The sequence below is a fragment of the Accipiter gentilis genome, chromosome 12 (assembly GCF_929443795.1).
Source record: "Accipiter gentilis chromosome 12, bAccGen1.1, whole genome shotgun sequence".
NCBI classification, from domain to species: Eukaryota; Metazoa; Chordata; class Aves; order Accipitriformes; family Accipitridae; genus Astur; species Astur gentilis.
In genome coordinates, this window is record NC_064891.1 from 9,646,331 (window position 1) to 9,666,690 (window position 20,360).

Here is a 20,360-nt window from a genome sequence, read left to right on the forward strand (position 1 = left end):
TTGAACTAGTTTGGGTCTTCTGTTTTGTTCTTACTTAATCAACAGTGATCCAATAGACTGAAGTCATGTATCAGAAGTTAATCAAATTTTGACACATTTTTCTGTCATCTGAAGTTGGGAGTTTGGTTCCTGCTGGAGCCAAATGCAGATCATGATAAATACATGGTCCCAACAGGTTTCAAACGTACACAAAGTCCTTGTTTCTCTCTTTCCCATTGTGTTCTGGGTAGGGGTTTTTTGGCCAAAATTTTCAAAAAAGAAAAAGGAATGATGACGACACTTTTTTTCATGAACAGGCCTGCTTATTCTTCAGTACCCTGTGTATTTAAATAGTAGAATAATTCTGGTCTGTGCTAGCTGAAAGGAATGTTCCTAAAACGTACAAGTCAGCATCTGTCTCGTTGCATCTAATGCTGAATGTATTTTCAGTGGCTCTATAAATGAGGTGTCATATGACACAATAGGCTATTTTGTCCAGTATTATGAAAGAAATAGTCTGCAGAACTGTTATTGTTTTGTTAACTGAAAATGTTTACCAATAGATTCCTAACAGAGTGATGAACATGTAAGAAAATAGATGGCTGTGAATAGAATTATGTGCCAAGGTATCTTTTCCAAATTTATTGCATGTGACTAAGTGAGAATCACTTAATTCTCACTGTTGTTTTAGGTTTTAAAAAAGTACCCCCAATTTTACAGCTGGAGCTTAAAAGGTATTTTTGAACAATGGGGTGTCTTCCAGGGTCTAGAAGACTAAACCAGCAATTTTCAAATTATGATCCATGGATTACTGGGAATGCTTGCTGTTCTTCTTTTATCCAGCTGTTAAATCACATTAAAATGGCTAAAAATACACTAAATACTTTCCTAATTTCCCATATTGCTTTATGGCAATTGCTTTAGTACTGCAGGAACATTCTATAATTATGAATAGAAGATGTATTACACTAGATAATCTCTCTACAAACCTGTGATTCATGAACTGGAAACGTTTGAGATTCCCTGACGTAAACTCTTTTTGAGGTGGGATTAATGGAACAAGATGATAATGATAATAAACATTGCACATCACTTATGTGTCAGGCAAATAGGTCATTGTAGCTCCCCCGGAATTACTGTCAGGGTGGCGGTGCAGTCTGCCACCTACTGTCTTGCATTCATGAGTTTTCCTTATCAACATGGTTTTTTAAATTAAAAGAGGCAAAGAGCATGCTAGTTTGACATAGACCTCACACCTGTGCTGTACTGACAAGCATTATTAAAACAAATAGAAAAGGACTCTTTTTAAAAGACAAGAGTTTTAGTCTTGCCACGGTGTGTTTCCAATACCACTGCCATTGAGTCAGGCGTGAATTTTTTTTTAGCTGCAGTTCAGAGGCTGCAGCAGAACTTAGTGACTGTATGGATACATAAGCCCAAATATAAACCATTCTTCAACAAACTCTAAAGGAGGAATACAAAGTTTGGAGCTTTTCTCACTGAGTTTAGTTGGTGTTTCATTGTTACTGGCAACAATTGATATAGGAAATATTTCTAAAGCTGTCATCACGAAACTAAAAAGTGCAGCTGGTTTGGAGTAGAAATTTGAACAAATGCCTTCATTGCCCACACGCACATTGTATCTTGCTAGTAGAGTCTGTATCAGATAAAATATCTGCCTGCCTGACAGCATGTATATAGGAAAGAATAATGAAAGGGAAAGTGTTTTCTTGTATTTCATGCTTCTCAAAGCGCTTTCAAGAGATGATGCTCGTTCTAGGTACGGCTGTTGATTCTGCGAGCTAGAATGTAGGTTGAAGAGTAAGCGCTTAATACATAGTTGTAAAAGAGAGGATGACAGCATGACCTTTAATGGAAACATCTGCTTTTTATCTCCTCGAATTTTTCAGAAGGGATTCACACCTTTGCATGTGGCGGCCAAATATGGGAGCCTGGAAGTGGCAAAACTCCTGCTGCAGCGTCGCGCCTCTCCTGATTCAGCTGGCAAGGTACTGATGAGAAAGAGGAGAAAAAAACGTCAGCAGCGTTTTGGATATTTCCTTAGGAAAGAACTGTGTGAAACACGCACGTGAAAGAAGGCTGCAGCAGCTTTTGCATGGTGGCCTTGGCTTTGTCAGGGTTGCGTTTCCCCAAAGGTGATGGTTATGGGGGCCGCGCCACTGAGCCTGTCGGGTTTGGGTCCCAGGCAGGAGGGTGCACACAGCTCTGAGGGCAGATAAGTTTCCGTGGCTGAGGAAGCGCCAGTTCCATTAAGCTGACCAAACTGTGAAAATCCTAATAGATAAATTTGGGGGGGGGGGGGGGGGGGGGAGGTTGCAAGGCTTGCTTTCCCCCCACGCTGTGCGAATTGCTTAGCTTGGGCTGCGGGGAGATGGAAACGAAGCCTGCCGGGCGGCCCGCATTCACCCTCCTCCCCCGCTTCTCCCCCGCTAACGGCCGGCCGCAGCCCTTTGCCCCTCAGCCACCCCCGGTCCTCTCACGGACTAACGGCTCCCTAACGCCGCGCGCCCCCTTCCCTTTCCGCGCCCCCGCCGCGAGCGCAGCCTAACGCCGTAACCGCCCTTACAGAACGGCCTCACCCCCCTCCACGTGGCCGCCCATTACGACAACCAGAAGGTGGCGCTGCTGCTGCTGGAGAAGGGCGCCTCGCCACACGCGACCGCCAAGGTGAGCGCCCGCCTGAGGGAACGCCTTGCCGCTGGGGGCGGCCCGGCCCGCTGCCATCTCTTCCCCGGAGGCGGGGAGGGGACGGGACACCGGCGGCAGGCAGCGCTTCGGGCGCGGCCCGAGGTGTGGGGGATCGTCGGCTCGATGGAAAGAAATGAAATCATCCCCAGGGCGCGGGGGTTGCGGGGGGGCCTTGGAGGCGGTCGCTGCGGTGAGTGGGCGAGTGGCGGAGCCGTGTGAGGTTCCTTTAGCGGGAAGTTGGCCCTGGCTGGATGACCACCCCACCTAAATTACAGCGCGCTCAGACCGCCGCTGAAAAAGAAATACATATGTGTCTCTGAGCCCGTTTTTATGTTTGTGAACTTTAGTCACAGCTGGAAGTCACTTCAGTATTATGTAATATTAGAAACGATGTGTATATTCTGACCACGTGTACGGAGAATTCATTCTGGGGTTAGGAACAGTGGCATGATAGCACCGTGTTAGGCAAAGGCTACTAAAAGGGGAAAATAACGAGCAAATTGGTGCTGATACCAGGATGTTCTGCCTTGCATGAGGCTGCTGTTGTACACGCTGCCAAAAAATACATCCCCTCTGTTAAGTGTCTGTATCAGAGCTGTTGTTTCCATTGAGGTGTGTGGAGAGCAGCAAAAGCTACAGTTGCAGTAGAATAGTTTAGTACAGCTCCCTTTAAAAAAAACAACAACACAAAACCACAGACCAACCAACTGAACACCTCCAGAGGGGCTGTCTGCTGTAATCCAGAATTTTCTCCCACAGTGCGTTGTAAAGCAGTTAAAGGTGGGAAGTTGTCTTATTGCCAGACATTCTACTTTGCTTAAATGGTTAATTTGATCAGAAAAACATTCTTCCCTATTGCTGTTTCCAGCTAGTGCCGTGACTGACACATGTATCAAAATTCCTTATGCAAACACACCTCTACCCACACGCTCCAAAAAAGCATAATGCAATGAAGAGTGTGCACCCATCACTCATTGCAGAGAATGTCACTCGTCAGTCAAAAGTGAATATTTACAACATAGGTTATTCAGATTGTAGGTGTCAAACTCAGGATAATTTGAAGGTATCAGCTGAACAGTCCTGCTCACCCTAGCGAGGGCTGGCTTTGTTCTAGTTTAGATGGTGAAAATAACAAACGGACAAAGTAACACAACAGCAGGGCCATGTGGGACATGTCTGGCCTTGAAAATTTAATGAACTCTCATCTCTGATAATAAGGGGTAATATAAAATAATACTGTTCTATGGTGCCTGACTTCTTAGGCTTACGTTGGTGTCGTGTTAACTTTATTCTCGTTTTGTTTCCTGACTGGTGTTAGAATGGATATACCCCTCTGCATATTGCTGCCAAGAAAAATCAGATGCAGATAGCTACCACTCTGTTGAACTATGGGGCTGAGACTAACATTTTGACCAAGCAGGGAGTCACCCCACTTCATCTAGCCTCTCAAGAAGGTCACACGGACATGGTGACCTTGCTTTTGGAGAAAGGATCCAATATCCATGTGGCAACAAAGGTAACTTACAATCAGAGACAAAGTACTGTGGGTGGGAGTATCCAGTAAAAAAATCCCATGGAGGACCTTTCCAGGATTTTTTGTTTGTTTTTGTTTTGGTTTTTTTATGATTGTACATGACATCTTTTTCATAGAAAACAGGTTCCTCAACAAAACCCCATTACTGTAGATCTTCATAGGTCACCAGATTTATCCCAGACATATATGTAAGTCTTAGTTACTTAAGGTCAAAAGCGTCCAGCTTTTGTTCATACAAGTCAAAATAGAAAGCTCAAGTCTTTCATTGTCTGGCATTAATTGTGCTACCTAACCAATAAAAACCAAGGTGACTTTCATTTCTCTTACAAAATTTGTTACCTGCCTTGTTCACAGGCAAGTACTCTGTGCGTGATCACAGCAAACTTAGTTGAAGGCTGTATCCATGTCCTTGGCGTCTTTGAATGGGATCTATTTCTGGAGTTATTTTCTTCATTCTGACTCGTGCCTGCAGTTGTCAAGGTTCCCTTTCCCGTCTGAGGGGTGGGAAGCATGGTGAATGTGCTTCCCTGATTTATTAATGGGCTCCTCAGCTTCCCAAGTGACATTATTGTATAAAATCTGAGCGTGATCATTGACGCCTGAAGTCTTACTCTGTGCTTATGGTGATGTAATTGCTTTGGAGCTGTTTGTCAGCTGGAACAGGAGAAACGTCAACTCTACTTTGTTTAAAAAAACCCACCCATACTTAGAAGCTATAGTTAGGATCTCCTCATGTTTTAAAGATGAGAAAGTGGGAAAGTCTAGATTGCTTTCCTCATGTAAAGTAGGTTTTATTCTTATTTTTACATTTATTTATTTATTTATTTTATATATTCTACCTCCAGACTGGACTGACATCCTTACACCTTGCAGCTCAAGAAGATAAAGTGAATGTAGCTGAAATACTCACAAAACATGGTGCAAACCAAGATGCTCAGACAAAGGTAAATCATGGAGTGGCTACTGTCTCTAGTGTGCTAAAGGATGCTACCATTGTAAAAGGAATGTTCCACTGAGCTTGCAGTTTTACTTCTTTGTTCTCTTATTGTAGCTTGGTTATACACCTTTAATTGTGGCATGTCACTATGGAAACATCAAAATGGTGAATTTTCTTCTCAAGCAGGGAGCAAATGTCAATGCTAAAACAAAGGTAAAGAATTTTTCATTGCTTGCTTTTGCTCTTTATTATGAACCTGGTAACCAAGCACTACGAATAATACCATAGGTGCCTTTGTACTAGGAAACTATAATTATTGCATGGTAGGCGTCAATATATGGTGATTCGTGGCTGTAGTGGAATGCGTTCTCTCTGCTACATCTCATTGTGTAGTGTTCACAAAAGAGAAGTCAGACAACTCTTTGGGCATATGAAAGAAGGCGATAGAGAATCAGTATCATTGGTTTTTTTCTTTTTACTTGCAAACTAACAAATGAGCTTGTTTCTGATCTCATTTACACATGGTTTACGCCAGTGTAATGTCGGTGTGCTGCCAAACTAGTTAAGTAACAATTCAGACACTTTGAGGGCGATGCCAGGTTCTCTCCAATCTGCTGGGAGAAGAGTTGGAAGAATTACCGCTGATCAAAGCGTGGGTGGTATGACTTTGGGAGAGGAAGCAGCTGTGGTGGGGGAATGCAGTTTACTGAAGACAGATTTTGGGGTTTTTTTGAGTGGAATCTGGGTAGACTGTTACTGACCAGTTATACTGAAATGGACCTGACTGTCTATAGCCAAAGTCTGGACCAAATCCACTGGCTTCAGCAGTTTCTTCTTGTATAAACTGGTGGGCGCAACAGCTGAATGTGATGCATTTTGTAGCAAGAATTGCGTATCTCCTGAGTATACACAGAGAGGTTCTGGTGACAGCAACAGTGTGTTGCATTCCAGATACCATTGCATTACCCTTATCAGAAAGAGAAGGCTAACTCAGGACTTCAGCTTAGTTAAAGCTGGCTTCAGGCAATAGCTAGCTAATAGCTTCAGATGGGATGTCTTGGGATCAACATGAAGCAGTCCATCGATATTTCTAGTGACATACTTAGTATTTGTAAGATCCAATCAAAATCATAGGCTTGTGGTCTGCTGGTCTCTCCAGCCAGTCCTCTGACCCCAGCTGCGACCTATGGGATAGATTAATTTCTCAGAGTAGCACTATTTCGTCACAGTGGCCAGAGGTCAATGTGGTAAGAAACAGCAAAGCAAATAAATAAATGTGGCCCACCCCTTGTGACATCATCCAAAATCAATGGGCAAAACTTAGGGATTCCAAAAGAACAGGCAATGCTACTAGAAAAACAGCTGATAAGAATTAATAAAGCAGACACCAGCAGGATCCAAATCATAGCTGCCAGGACGTTCAGCTGAGGTATTTGGAGGCTAGCTGAAGGGACAGACATGCTTGCATCTTTAGTATTAAGTCTCACTCTATGTCTAAGGGGCCACTGGGCCAGATTCTGATGCCATTTCCCCTGGGATTTCACTTACTCAGAATAATTTCATTAAAGTCAGCAAGTTTGTATGAGAGTATGGGGCAGTGGTTCTCCAAAATCTTGTGCCTAGGGACTACTAAAAATACTGGCAGTCTGTCAACTGTTACTGTGGACTCAGTTTAAAAAGCAAATCCATCCTAGCTGGATTCAGGATAGGTATGTTAAAGAATAAGTAACCTCTATTGCAGCCTGGTCTTTAACTAGAGAAAGCCTGCATGATGCTTTGTGCCATCTCCAGTGAAAAATAATACAGCTGAATTCTGTTTTTGAAGGACTGCACTAATATTTAAGCAAAGAACCAATTTAATATGCTCTACAACCTACAGTAAAATCTTCCTTCAATTTCTTATTAGTCCGTGCATGCCTACTATAATTATAAGAACTGTAACAGTTCCGAACTATCACTATTTAATTAGCAGTACAAAGCATTACTTGCATCTATTTGTTTGCAAAAGAGATGAATCTCAGAGTGTGTCTTTCAGAGCCTGCACCCAGGCTTTACATAAGTGTGGAGTGAGATCAACTTGGTGTTTTCTTCCAGTTTATTCTCTGCTTGCTTTCAAAACTGGTTGCAAATGGTTTTGTAAATGAATTACCTGATTGGACTTACACAATACTATCTCAGATCAACTAGCTGAAGTATCCTTTGGTTATGTTTCTGTATTATGTAACATTAGACTGAATCACAGGAGCAGATAAGTATATGGAGTTAAGCATGTTTATTAATACAGACATTGTGTACGTGTTTTTAAGTGTAGTTACAGCTTGGTCAAGCCTTTTAAAGGCAAAGTAAAGCTAAAATTGATTGACAGTTGTAATAGGTATATGTTGTTAGCCTCTTTAAAAGCAAATAGTCTCAAATCACTGCTTTTAAAAGTTACATATTTTTTAAATTGGCTGAAATATTTTAGAGGCAAATCTTGGGGCTTCTATAGAAAACTAAGATGTGAGATGAAGAAAAATGTTCTCTGCCTCAGCTATGATTCTGTCGTTAGCATGCCACTTTAACTTTACTGTTCCTCATTGTTCCTCCCTCTGATTTAGGAAATGAGGAATTATCTATCTTTCCAGAGATTGCTTATATTGTGAGATGAAAAATGATTTGTGAATAAAAATATTATTTTCCTTTTTCTTTTCATTAATCTGGGGAAGGAGTATTATTATTACTGAAGATTTATTATCTTTGGGTTGATTGATGGCATAATTTCTTTTTGAAATGTCTCAAAAGGAGCAGAAGGAAGCAAAGCAAAGTGTTTAATCTAATTACTGGTGGTTTTTCTTTGTTTGTTTGCTTGTATTGTAACCACTGTGGACAACAGAATGGGTACACCCCTCTTCACCAAGCTGCTCAACAAGGCCACACTCACATCATTAACGTCCTTCTCCAGCATGGGGCCAAGCCCAATGCCATCACCACTGTAAGTCTCTGAAGTGCCAGTGGGAACTTGTTTCCCTGGACAGTTCTTTTCTGTCCTTTCTTAGGGCTTGAGAGCAAGCCTTTGTTTTGGTGAAAGTATTCCTCACGCAGCTGGTTGTCAGATGTGTAAATCTAACTTCCTCTTCTTTTCCTTATCCTCTTAAGGTAGTTCAGATCAGATCTAACTCATTGTGCACTAAGCTAAATGTGAGGTGGGGAAACTGATTTCTGAGCTGCAGGGTCAGGCTGGCTGCGGCTAGCTGTGTTGTGCTTGTTCAGTTGCCCTCTGCCTGAACACTTCCATCTGTAAATTGGTATCTCGATAAGGATTTTCCCATGAAAATTAAGGGGAAATCAGAACCTGGGCTTTTTTGAAGATTTAGACCCAAATCTCTGTCCCTCTATCCACTGGATCTGTTTCAGGTTCTTACTGAGTTCACTGATGATAATGCCTCCTCAAAGACCGTCAATAACTTCTGGCACAGCTCCTTTTCCGCAGTCAGCCAGGAATGAAACTGTCCTATTTCATGTTGATGTTGTTATTAGTCACCTCTAATGGGGTAATCTTTAAAATGCATCCAGAATGTCCAAAACTTGTGTCATTCCCCAGAGTGGATCAGGTTTCCGTGTACATGTATTGTGCATGCTTAAATCAGCACTGGCACCATGTTTGGTCCTGGAACAATCACACAGAATTATCTTCTGTGAAGTTATCCAAAATACCAGTTTATGCACCAGATCATCAAGCAAGAGACCATTGTAGTCAGCTTCTGGGACTGCAGGTACTATTGGGCATATTCAACCAAAGGTCTCTTGACTTGCTTTCAGTCCTCATGTTGGGGCTGTCATGCCCAAATCTAACCCAAATCCAAGCAGGATCTCAAGAATGTGTCTTTACTGCACAGTTTGCATGTTTTTTCAGGTATTAGATCTGTTCTTGTCCACACATAGCAACCTCTGGCTTGAGATAAGAGAGAATTTCAACCTGAGACATCTGGCAGGGGGGATGTGGGAGTGGGATACGAGCAGTTAATGTGCAAGTGATAGTAACAGTCAAATTATTTGTGCTGTGAAGATGCTTATCTATTCATTTTATGCTGCTGATCCACAAACACTGTGTTGCTTCAGGGTTGCTGAGCTAGACTAATACAGAAGAACGTAAATTATAGATAACTAAAGCCAGTACTGAAGCAGAGAGAAGCCCTCAGGCTGGTATCCTGCGCGCAGTGCAGCGGTGTCACAAGAGAAATCATTTCAGTGCAAAGAGCGGTACAGTGGCTTTCCATGATTCCCCTGGTAGGCCAGCATGTTGTCCTTTGGTTCAGTGCAAAATAACATAAACCAGTTCTTTGTAGAACTCTTTACAAAGAATCATGGCACACATCTCTTCCTCCCTTCCCCAAGTTGAGTGACTGTGGACTGCCAGTGTTCCAGGTGATGAAATGGAGATAAATAGGCCTAAACGCTTACTAAATTGTCATTTTAATGTTAATTTGATGAATGACACATCTACATATCATGGGCATTTAAACTGCAAATAAATTTACTTAAACGGAAATTAATTCCCCACCCCCAAGCCTTATGTAGGTTGTTTTTGTGTTTGTTAAATTATTAGCTTTTGTGTACTTTTATTGGATGTATTTTTTTGTTGTAAGGAGAAATAGAAGTGTATGTGGACAATACAGCTGTAATCTTGCATTCCCCAAAGAGGGAATTGTACCTGATAAAGATTTAACAGTTTCAACTGGAAGTGAAACTGTAACATTTTAAAATACTTTTTTAGAAGAGTATTTCTGATGTAGAGCCGTTTATGCAAAATAAAACATGAACTTCTGCAGACAAGACACATTCTATATAGTGAAATTTGAGCACTGAAGGGTTAAACCATACAGCACTTTTTCATTTAGAATAGCAGGCAGATGTAAGTATGTTGTGTTACCATGGTAATCAGGGCTATAGTCTTAAAGAAGTTACAAAGACAGAGTCAGATGTAACGGTAAAAAAACCCAGAGATTTTCCTAGTCTGTGCCTTGTTTTCGATGGAAATGCTGGCTCATGCAGTGTTGAGAGTGATCTCATTGGTTCACATCACAATCCTCCCTCTCATTGCGCTCTCTCTCTCCCCTTCTCTCTTTTTTCTTCAGAATGGTAACACTGCCTTAGCTATTGCAAGGCGTCTGGGATATATCTCAGTGGTCGATACGCTGAAGGTTGTAACGGAGGAGATTACTACCACCACAACTGTGAGTTGCAGATGCATTAAAATGTCTCTCTTCGTTATTCAGAATGTTGTCTTCCTTTTCTTCCCTCAGACTCTCCATGTATCTCTTTCCTATTTTTGTTTTCTGGTTTTAGCCCCCCCTTTCTGTTGGATTTTTGCAAAAGTGCTGCTACAGTGCTTTCAGTGTATCTTTTAAGCATGTGGAAGTGTGTGCAACACAACAGGCTTCACTGAGCTAGGTAACAAAATCTACGTGCATACAGATGGAAAACAACTACTCAAAAGCAGAGTAAAACTTTTTTCTAGATATGGGTCTGAGCTGTAAACCCAGACTTTCCAGAAGTTTGTGCATTGTTGTTAGATCCTGCCCTGTTTTGCTGTTTCTCTTTCCACCTCTCCTTTTCAGTCTGTCCTTACATTTCCAGACTTTCCACACCTACTGAGGCTCAACCATTGCAGCACACCACAGAAAGCTTCTTTGCATTTGGACTGTACCAGCCATGGGCTGGTGCCAAGCTTAATGATGCTCGCTAGATGGCTCTGAATCACATCAATCATCTTTTTACTCAAGTCACTTTCAGTTCAAATAGATCCCGTTTTTCCAAAATATGGAAGAATCTTTCCTTATGTGCTTGGTCCTCTCAGTCCTCCACACTCTTGGTAGTTTGTATTTTGACTTTGGAATTTGTGAGTAGTATGTGCGGAACATCAGCAAGGTGGTACTGTTGCTTTAAGCCAGGAAAAACTGATATATTCTGACACTCTGAGAGGGGAATGTTTTCTCTTCTTGGACTTTTACCTCCCATGTACAAATCTTTTAGCAGGTAGGAAGGGAGAACATTAGAAATAGTGCATCATTTAAAAAATTATTTTTAATTTAAATTTTCATTACTGCATTTTATCTTGAAGCACTGTTTTAAGATCAAGCTCCTTTTTTGTTGTTTTCTTTTTAATGCAAGAAAGATTAGCAGTTTAGAAAACCTATTAGATCTAGATGTCGTTTAGGAGCTTGGAGCCATAAAAAATGCACAGATTACTTGAGAGATGCCACTGCTCAATCAGGGAGAGGGTTAGAGGAAGGAAAAAAATCCAAAGTCTCTTGTAAGGAAAAGGGAAAATAATTTGTCACATGCTGATAGCAAGTCCCACTGGTATTAACCAAGGAAGATGGAATAAAAGTAACATGGCATCAGGGTATAAATAGAGTGAGCCATGATTTATTAATGACCTGCAAAGATCACACTGAGTCAGGTTTGGACAAGGAATTCCAGTGAATTCCAGAAGTCTTGTAATAAAGAGTGTATGTTTTTGCTGTTGTTTATTTCATGTTCTTGTTTAATCATATAGCACATCACACATGTACGTGCATAAACAAATATGTATCTATTCAGATATCTAGAAAAATCTAGGTAAAATTCTTTGAGAAACTTTACCTCTTTTCAAAAGTATATTTTTTTAGCCTCAAAGGACACCTTTGCTGTTCACTGTGCTGTGTCCTGGCACACTTTTTCCATTTATGCCTGATGCATGTTGTAACTTCCTTTCTGTCATATACTGTGTTGCACTATGGAGCCTTGTACCTTGTCATATGTAAATATTAGATGCTTTTTAATAATAGGGATTATACTATGAAAAGACACCTGCGAGTTATTTACTTTGGGTAAATGTTTCTTTAAACTTTGAGGGTAATGGAGGTTTCTGCCAGATACCAGATGCTTGGGGTTTAGGGCTGAATCAAATACTGAACCTTACTTGCATAGTTGACTTTAATGCTTGCATATAAGAGAAATCTGAAATTTTGAACTGTGTCTGTGTACAAAGCACTGCTTTTAAAAGTCAGGTGGGAACCCTCGATAAACTTAGCAGATTTTTCAGCTCTGAATTTGTCTGAATCCTGTACCTTAGGGATATATTGAATATAAACCTCTGGTGGTGGTGTTCATGGTGGGGAATGTTGATTAAATATAATTTAGAACAAGTCCTAAAAATGAGGGAAAATAACAGGCACTCACAGGCACTCCCTGCAGTAAAGTTCTCCAGATGGTGGGGTTGGTGTTGCCAAACCAGAACACAGCATTTAGCACTGAAAAAAAGGTGCTGTCACCATAGCTACTTCATTCTCTAAGGTTGTAGCTGAGTGATGCATGGAGGATGTTAGACAGCCTGATGCTTTATTGATATTCAAGTCACTGGCATCTGAAACAAGGAAAAGATCTCCAGTGCCAAAGCCTTTGGTCTAACTTTGAACAAAATTTCCTCTTCCTTGCATTAGTGTTTTTATTAGTGGAGCCACATGAATGTAAAACAATAGAGAGACTAAAGTGCATTTATTTTTACTCACAGATTAGAGCTAAATAGGAAATAAATCAGAATAAGATAGACTTTCAAAGGTTTGCTGTGCAATTGAGTTTTGGGGTATTTATACAAACAGGCATAGTCTTCCTGTGGACAAATGAATATGTGAGGAGCTTTGAGGTTGTTAACAGTATACTGCTGTCAAGCAATCGCTGAATGTACATATATGTTTATATATCTGAATTATTCTATGCCACCAGATGGAAATCTGGCCTTACAGTGGAAGTCTTAAATACAGAAGCCTAAAGCACATAATTGAATTCCCTGTGGTACTAAATAGTAGGGAGTTTGAGAAATATACATTGAACAGTTTTCAAAGTGGGGCTAGATATGGATTTTAAATGTTGAGGATATTTGACATTTCTAATGTGCCTATCTAGTAAAAAAATTCTAGTATTATATGAAAAGCTCATTGAAAAACAGTAATTCTCAACTTCTGTTGTAATTGATGTAGAATTAATGATTCTTGCTGAGTTCAGTGTTCCAGAGATAGCATTGCGGATTTTTTGTTCTTCTGAAACATGCGTGTGCATGTGTACACATGCACACTCTCTTGATTCTGTTTTCCAAACTTTGTTTCAATTGTTAAATTATGTAATAATTTTCTCTGACTGAAGGGAAAATCAGGAAGTAAATAAAATATCATTTCTTCTCTGTAAATAAATAATAACGTGTCAGTGCCTTAGCCATAGACTAGATTGTTATTATATAGGGGCCTGTAAAATCCTAATTTATGAATAAATTGATATAATGATAAATAAACCTTAGTTATTAGGGTCTGCGCATCTAAGTTAATAGAAAGACAATATACAATGTACTTCTATACTTGTAGCTTGTGGACTAGAGTGTTGTTGCATCCTTTCACTTCTGTGTTCTTCTACTCAAATTGATTTTGTACATAAGCTAAGGTTGGGAACCAAGTTTTCTTAAATAAATTTTGGTCATAGAGCAGATGTATAAAAACTAGCATTTGTGATTCCTAGGCAGACACCTTCTTTCCTCTTTTTTTCAGAATTTGGTCACCTCCTGCCTTAGTCTTTTTTCCCTGACTTTCCAGTTATTTTACGTGGGGAACATGTGAACTGGTAATAGAGAATTTGCAGTACACTTTGTGTAGATAAAATTGCAATGCCAATGCCAATTACAATACCAGTCAATCAGTACTCACGTACAGTGCTTTCCACTTCACTTGAAAAATATACAGCCCCCTCCACCTGGGTTTATCTCTTTCGCCTGCTGTCAGTGATCTTTTTTTTTAAATTTACGATGTATTTGTTAACTTACTGCTATATTGTTGAACAGACGAGGTCAATGTCACCTGAATGATAGCATTCTCCCTATCTGTTGTCGCTGGCTTTGTCACCCTACCACTGCCTGACATTTCTATCTGAGGAAAGCCATGGGAATGCAGGGGGGGAAAGTCAGACATATTGGTGGAGGCATTCAGTGAATATAGACTAATTTTCAAAACACAATGTGCAACAGAAATAATTAGTTGTCTTGAATCATGGGTAAGAGTGAATTTAGGAGGCCTAATTGGGATTGCCATTTGAAGCAAAGGGGGTCGTGCTTTCCCTGTACCTCAGGAGGGTGAATTGAAAACTGCTGTTACAGTTAAATATATTCAAAAAATTTAAAGCAGACTTTAAAAAAAAATTTCCAAAGTAATCACACTGTTGTTAACTTTGTTAATTCTAAAAGTGCAGTACCTTATAGTAGTCAAGAATTCTATCTTTGTCAGTTGTTAGAGAAGTATAAAACAGAATTGGGAAATACCTAGTAAGTTTTGTGCAACAAAAACTGCTGACTTCACTGTTTGATATCAGTGGGCACTTTCCCAAAAGCATATTGCATAAGGGACTTAGGATTTGGCTGACATTAATTATCCCTCGGATTGTATGCTCTTTCACTACTTCTGCATGTAATGTTAATTTATGCTTGATAGATACCATCCACAATAGGGAGTGAAGTACTACCTCAGTGGGAGTTTCCCAAGACACATGGCCTCCTGACATTCTTCTCTATGCCAAAGGGGCACATCTGCTCCTACATACCTTAAAGGGCGATGTGTTGAATCCCCTCCACAGCTCCCCAGTTCAGCTGACTGGCTGCAAATCTGGGTGGAGCCAGGGAAATACTTATTTTTCTGTTGTGACTAATGCTGTTCTGATCACTGCTCTTTTTTAAGTCCTTGGCATTTTGTTTCCTGTATTGTAACACACTGAATAGTTTCCTGCAGGCAACTTTTTCACACCTTGCACTTCCTACAATTTCTCTCATAATGTTCTTCATCTCCTTCTCCAGTGTGATGCTAAAAGGACGTCCTCATTCTTGATTCAGTACCTCTGAACATCATCTGTTTCTTCCTTGAAGTCATTTATAAAGATAAAATCATATTAAAAAAAAAAAAATCTTCCAGTGTTCTTCTACTCTGTGCTCTCATGCTTAAACAGTGTCCTCCCAGCAGTCCTCCATCCATACTTCCTTTTGTATCACAATATTTTAAGCTTTTAGGTGCACAAAATATATCAGAACATTTAAATAACATTTTTTCCCCTGTATATGTGATGTATATGTGATTTGGGGGAATATACATGATTTACGAAAAGGATATCATTAATATGCAGTGTAGTCACTTGGGGGGGGGGCAAGAAATCTTTTAACTGATCTGTGTAAATGCTTCACATCTTTTTTTAGTTTAAAAATTTCACATCATTCATAACTTCATTTCCAGTGAAGTTTACGATTTAATAATTTCCATATGCCACATACAACTTTCTGAATCTCTTCTGTAGACATTACCTAATTCATTTTAAAATCATCTTGGAAACATTGAGCTGAATTGTTCTACATGCACCATTTATAAATAAATTTGCTGAGAGCCTTCTTTTCTTTTCTTTCATTCCTCTGACCAGTTTATTAGCTTTATTTTTTTGTACTTCTCTGCCAGAATACTTGTTACCTTATACTGCACTGAAAATAGGAGCTTCTGGAGTAAAGATGAAAAATAAAGTTAGGGGAAGGTGAAACACGTTATAAAATGTCTCAGCAGATCCCACTGCTGTTGCTGTTGAAAATACACTGCTGTAAACTGTGCTGCTTCTTTTGGTGTTTAACTGGAGGATTGATGTTTCTGTCTTTGCAGACTGTAACAGAGAAGCACAAGCTAAATGTACCTGAGACAATGACTGAGGTCCTTGATGTTTCAGATGAAGAAGGTGAGCAACTTTGCTAAGTTCCCATTCCATACCACTTATGTAACCTGTAATAGAGGCTCAAGATAGCTGCTTAAATACTTTGACATTTTCCTTTTGCAGTGCTTGAAATGAAGTTCTATGTAATGGCCTTTTTTTAACTATGTATCATTATGGCATTTGAATAAGGATGCCAAAGTTGACCCAACCCAAAGTCCTGGACCTCACCTCTTTTTCAGAAAAATCTTATCTGAACCAAATCAACAAATGAAAACATTTCCCGATTTCAGATTTTAAAAATTAAATGTAGAGCTGTCCCAAAGCTGGGTTTGACCCTCCCATAAAGAGGAATTTGAGCAGTAAATTTTTTGGAACAAAGCCACCTATTTCAGATGCGTATATCTAGGGGTTCTGCCTAATTGGAAACATTTGTGTAGGAAGATGCATAAGGTGGAAGGTGAGGGGACTGTTCTCTTGAGGGAGCTTTCGGCACATGCAAATCACAGATACATACAGTGTGACAAAGTAACAACATGCTAATAAGTTTGGCACTTTGGTTTCAGAGTCTATTATGTGTACAGACAGGAGGCATATGTTGTACACTTAGCTAAGTCCCAAGAAAATTTCTGTGAACTTCCAGAGGAATTGAGAAACTACTGCGGTTTTATACAGCACAGAATTAAGGAAACAGCTTAAAAACATCCCTTTCTGAAAGTTCACAAATGACTTCTTACAAATTTTAATCACAGTGGCATCTGATAAATAGAAACACATTTGCAAGAATTTTCTAAGTTCTTTTTTACTCTTGGAAATATTAATTAATATTACAGTATCCTACGTATACCATTTAATGGTTATTATTTCATGCAAATAATTTGTAGAGTGACTAATTTTAAGAAGTCCTAGGAATTTAGGAACACAGGTTACAGAGTTGGGTTTTTTTTCCTATTACAAAGAACACAAACGCACTTGTGATTCTAAGTGGTTCTGGAAGTTAATGACATTCATGTTCCTAAACTGCTTGTATTACTTTTTGAAATGGGATTTATGCTGATAAATGAGTTATACTCTTGAGAAAATATGACATTTAGGCTCCAGATATAACTTTTTTTTTTGTGATGCTTGCAAAGCTGCAAGCAAAAGCAAACAAGTGTGATTCGAAACAAATTATTTTCTGCTGCATCGTGATCAGTGAAATTATTTCTCTCAGGCATGTTTTCGCTACATTTTCTCTGTTTGAAAAACATTCAACTACTTGTGTAATTACTGTGATAAACGGCCTTTAAATTGCTTTCAGCCTTATGTTCACTTTGTTGAATTTTCTCCCAATCTTTTGAAGTACCATTTAACCATCTTTAAATCCACGAAGCCCGGTATGTCTTTCTGCTTCTACAGGATTAATACAGGGTATTCCTTTTTCTCAAACCAATTTATATGTTGTACAGCCTTTAAACATTCTGATGATGAACGCTTCAGCGATGGTGAAGCATATAGTGGCACAGGTGCTGTTAGCAGAAGTTCATGGAGTAAGACTTAAAAACTTCCTCTTTTTGTTTAACTTGGAGTGTTTGTTTTATTTTTTGTGTTGAAGCAACATGAATATGCTTAATCTGGGTGCCTAACACTACTCCTTTTCATTACTTTTGAAGTGTGACTGGGTGTGGGTTTCCTGAAAGATGGGAGGAAGACGGGAAGCCAGAAAACCCAAGATTTATTACCTGTATCTTGAATATGTTGGCAGAACTTACTGTGGCAATCCAGCATGACTAATGCTCTCCAGTGCTTTGAATTAACATTCTCTGCTTTCTGTTACCATCTGACACCTACTGTTTGTCAATAGGCAGCAGATATGACATGGGTACTCTGGCACGTTGCTGCTTAAGTCTCAGTACTGAGCACCCATACTGAAAGTGCCTCTGTGATCCTGCTGCAGGTTGCTAAGCAGGTTGGTGACAGTTAAAGCACTTCATGCCATTGTCCTTGTAAAATCTGTTTCTACAGGCAAAGCATTCAGGATGTTGGGAAAATTCTTAACATGGATGGTACTTGTCACAGGAACTTAAAATTGCTGGGGGCAGGAAGACTGCAAAACTTCCTTAATAAGGAGGATGAACCTTTTAGTGATTGTGTAGTCTTTTTAAGAGGCTAGCAGTAAGGTTTCTGTAATGCTATGTTCTTAGCTGCTTTAAAGTGACACAGTATGTTCTGAAATAAATTAACGTGACGTGGTAAACCTGCCCGTTGTAAAGTTGAACACAAGAAGAGTACTTCAGCAAGTAAGTATTTCAGGTCCCATTGTAGAGCTTGTTCATCACTGGTGATAAGTATTTTGCATTTTGCCTGGGAAGCAGTTATATTGCATAATTGTATGTTATTATGTTAATAATATAGTACTGATATTCCTCAAACAAATTCAAGTGCAACCTCCAGTCTTAGCAGTAGAAAATAAAGGACCATATAATCTATCAAATAGCTCAGCTTGGTATGTAAGGTCCTGCTCTGTGCAGCCTATTTTAAAATATTTCGAATGGACTGAGAGTCCATTTTCATACAGCATTTTGATGTTTAGCAATTGTACTGTTATTCAGAATTCTTTACCTTTTACTGTACCTGGAAAAAAAAAATCTTTCCTTTGAACAGAACCAGATTATTATTTTTTTTTTTAAATTGCATTTTATTTTTTAATTAGGTTACTGATTTTTAGATTATAAGTATCAGAGTTAAGTACAGAAGCAGGTGTGTGTTGTCAGGGAAAGAGAAATACCCATGCCAGTAACAGACTAGATGAAATTGGATTCATAAGTTCTGTGCAAGGATCAAGGAAGAAGTGAAAAAAAGGAAACTTCATAGGCTAGCAAAAACATGATTATAGAGAAACCCTACTTCACCTGCTGTGTAAGCCTGTTACGTGGTCCTACACGTATCAGATATTCTATGGCATTAATAAGTATATCCTGCTTTGTGACCATCAGGGCCAAAGATGTATCAGCACAGTTTTATTAAGTGGTTTATTCATACACCACAGAAATAGACACATGCACATGTGTGTTACTGCTACTTCCTCTGTTTGTACTGTAGTCTACCATGAAGACCATTTAAGGTTAATTATCCGTTGTTATTGGCTTAGCACTGTGCACAGTGCAGATGTAATACAATTACTGTTCAGAAGGTGATGGCCTGATCTTGCAAAAAAAAGATTAAGAAGTGCTTCTCCTTAAGGATGGGCATTGCACTACAGATTCCCACAGGCCTAGCTCTTAAGCAGTGTGATTTCTGAAACCCATACCCATGCCAGCAGAAATGCTTTAAAGTGTGGATAGAGTTGTACTAAAAAACCTGTGCATATTTATCATTGTATTTGGCTTAGCTGTTCCTATCCCTATAAAGTTTAGTCCCTTTAAAAGTGTTGCCACAAAGGAAACAATTTGCACCTGAGGCATCAGGCAGTAAAGAGCAATTACTGTAAAGCATCTTGTGAAATGTATTGTAGTGACATCTACAGAATTAGTGAAGTTAAGCACAAGCAGATGTTTCTGTTAGGGCTGAGTTAGTGTGGACACACAGGAAAATCTAGGAAAGGAGGCAAGAACCTTTTTTTTATTCTGCCATCTGTTAATATTGTATTGAGGAGCATATTGCTGCTCCTCTGTACTCATTCCATGTGCTATTTTTGTGGCGAAAGAGCCGTACAAACTGCGGAAGGTTTATTTTTTGTGACTCCTCTCTGAGATAGTACAGTCAGTATAGTGCTGTATGTAGAGGATACAAGACCAACCATTAAAACATGTTGTCAAAGAACTCTCGTTTGTGTCTGTTTGGGCTTCTTCTCCTACTCTGTTTTTACTCCAGTTAATTTTCAAAAGCTCTGGTTTCACTGTCTCTTTGAGACTGTTCTGGCTGCTGCAAGAAGTTGTCCTAGCTCTAACCACACTTTACCACATCCTCCATTATGTCAGCGCAAACGTTTCACCCTGTGGTGAACCAACCCAGAGAAATGATCTGTCTGAAAATTAATCTCTTTGTTCTGACAAGCTACTTTTGCAGGCAGAAGGGAATAGAAAGGCTGAAAAGTAGGTGAGACACCATTGTCAGAAGTAGCATGCCCCTCAGATGGCTACCATAAAGGTCATTTCACACCGCACAGTAATTAATGCTGATGTTTCAACTGCAGAGAAGCGATAGACAAATGTTGAGCGATCAATCGTGTAGATAGTCAGTGGAGTCTCAAAAATCAGTTGGAATCACAATATCCAAAGAACAAAAAGCATCTCTTTCATGAGGGATGCATGTCTAAAAATTGCTAAAGAGTCAGCCCTATGCCTGGTTGAGACACAAGGTGATGTTGTTGGCTTATTTTTTTTTAAACTTTGTGTTTCTTTAAAAAAAATTGCAAATAACTAAGTCATCTTAAAAAGAAGGTGATTAGGACATTGAATTTGCTGAAGTTTTTCTAAAAATGGA

General features: G+C 39.5%; 1 protein-coding gene across 23 annotated transcripts in view; it reads left to right on the forward strand.

Annotated features, from left to right (window-relative positions):
* Nucleotides 1-20,360, forward strand: part of ANK2 (ankyrin 2) — a 379,623-nt gene that overhangs the window by 281,124 nt on the left and 78,139 nt on the right. For all 23 annotated transcript variants that reach the window (XM_049814665.1, XM_049814670.1, XM_049814664.1 and 20 more), the window contains 8 exons: nucleotides 1,890-1,988; nucleotides 2,569-2,667; nucleotides 4,007-4,204; nucleotides 5,068-5,166; nucleotides 5,274-5,372; nucleotides 8,032-8,130; nucleotides 10,274-10,372; nucleotides 15,851-15,923. In XM_049814665.1, coding sequence (XP_049670622.1) covers nucleotides 1,890-1,988; nucleotides 2,569-2,667; nucleotides 4,007-4,204; nucleotides 5,068-5,166; nucleotides 5,274-5,372; nucleotides 8,032-8,130; nucleotides 10,274-10,372; nucleotides 15,851-15,923 — 865 coding nt within the window. The remainder of the gene's footprint in view (nucleotides 1-1,889; nucleotides 1,989-2,568; nucleotides 2,668-4,006; nucleotides 4,205-5,067; nucleotides 5,167-5,273; nucleotides 5,373-8,031; nucleotides 8,131-10,273; nucleotides 10,373-15,850; nucleotides 15,924-20,360) is intronic.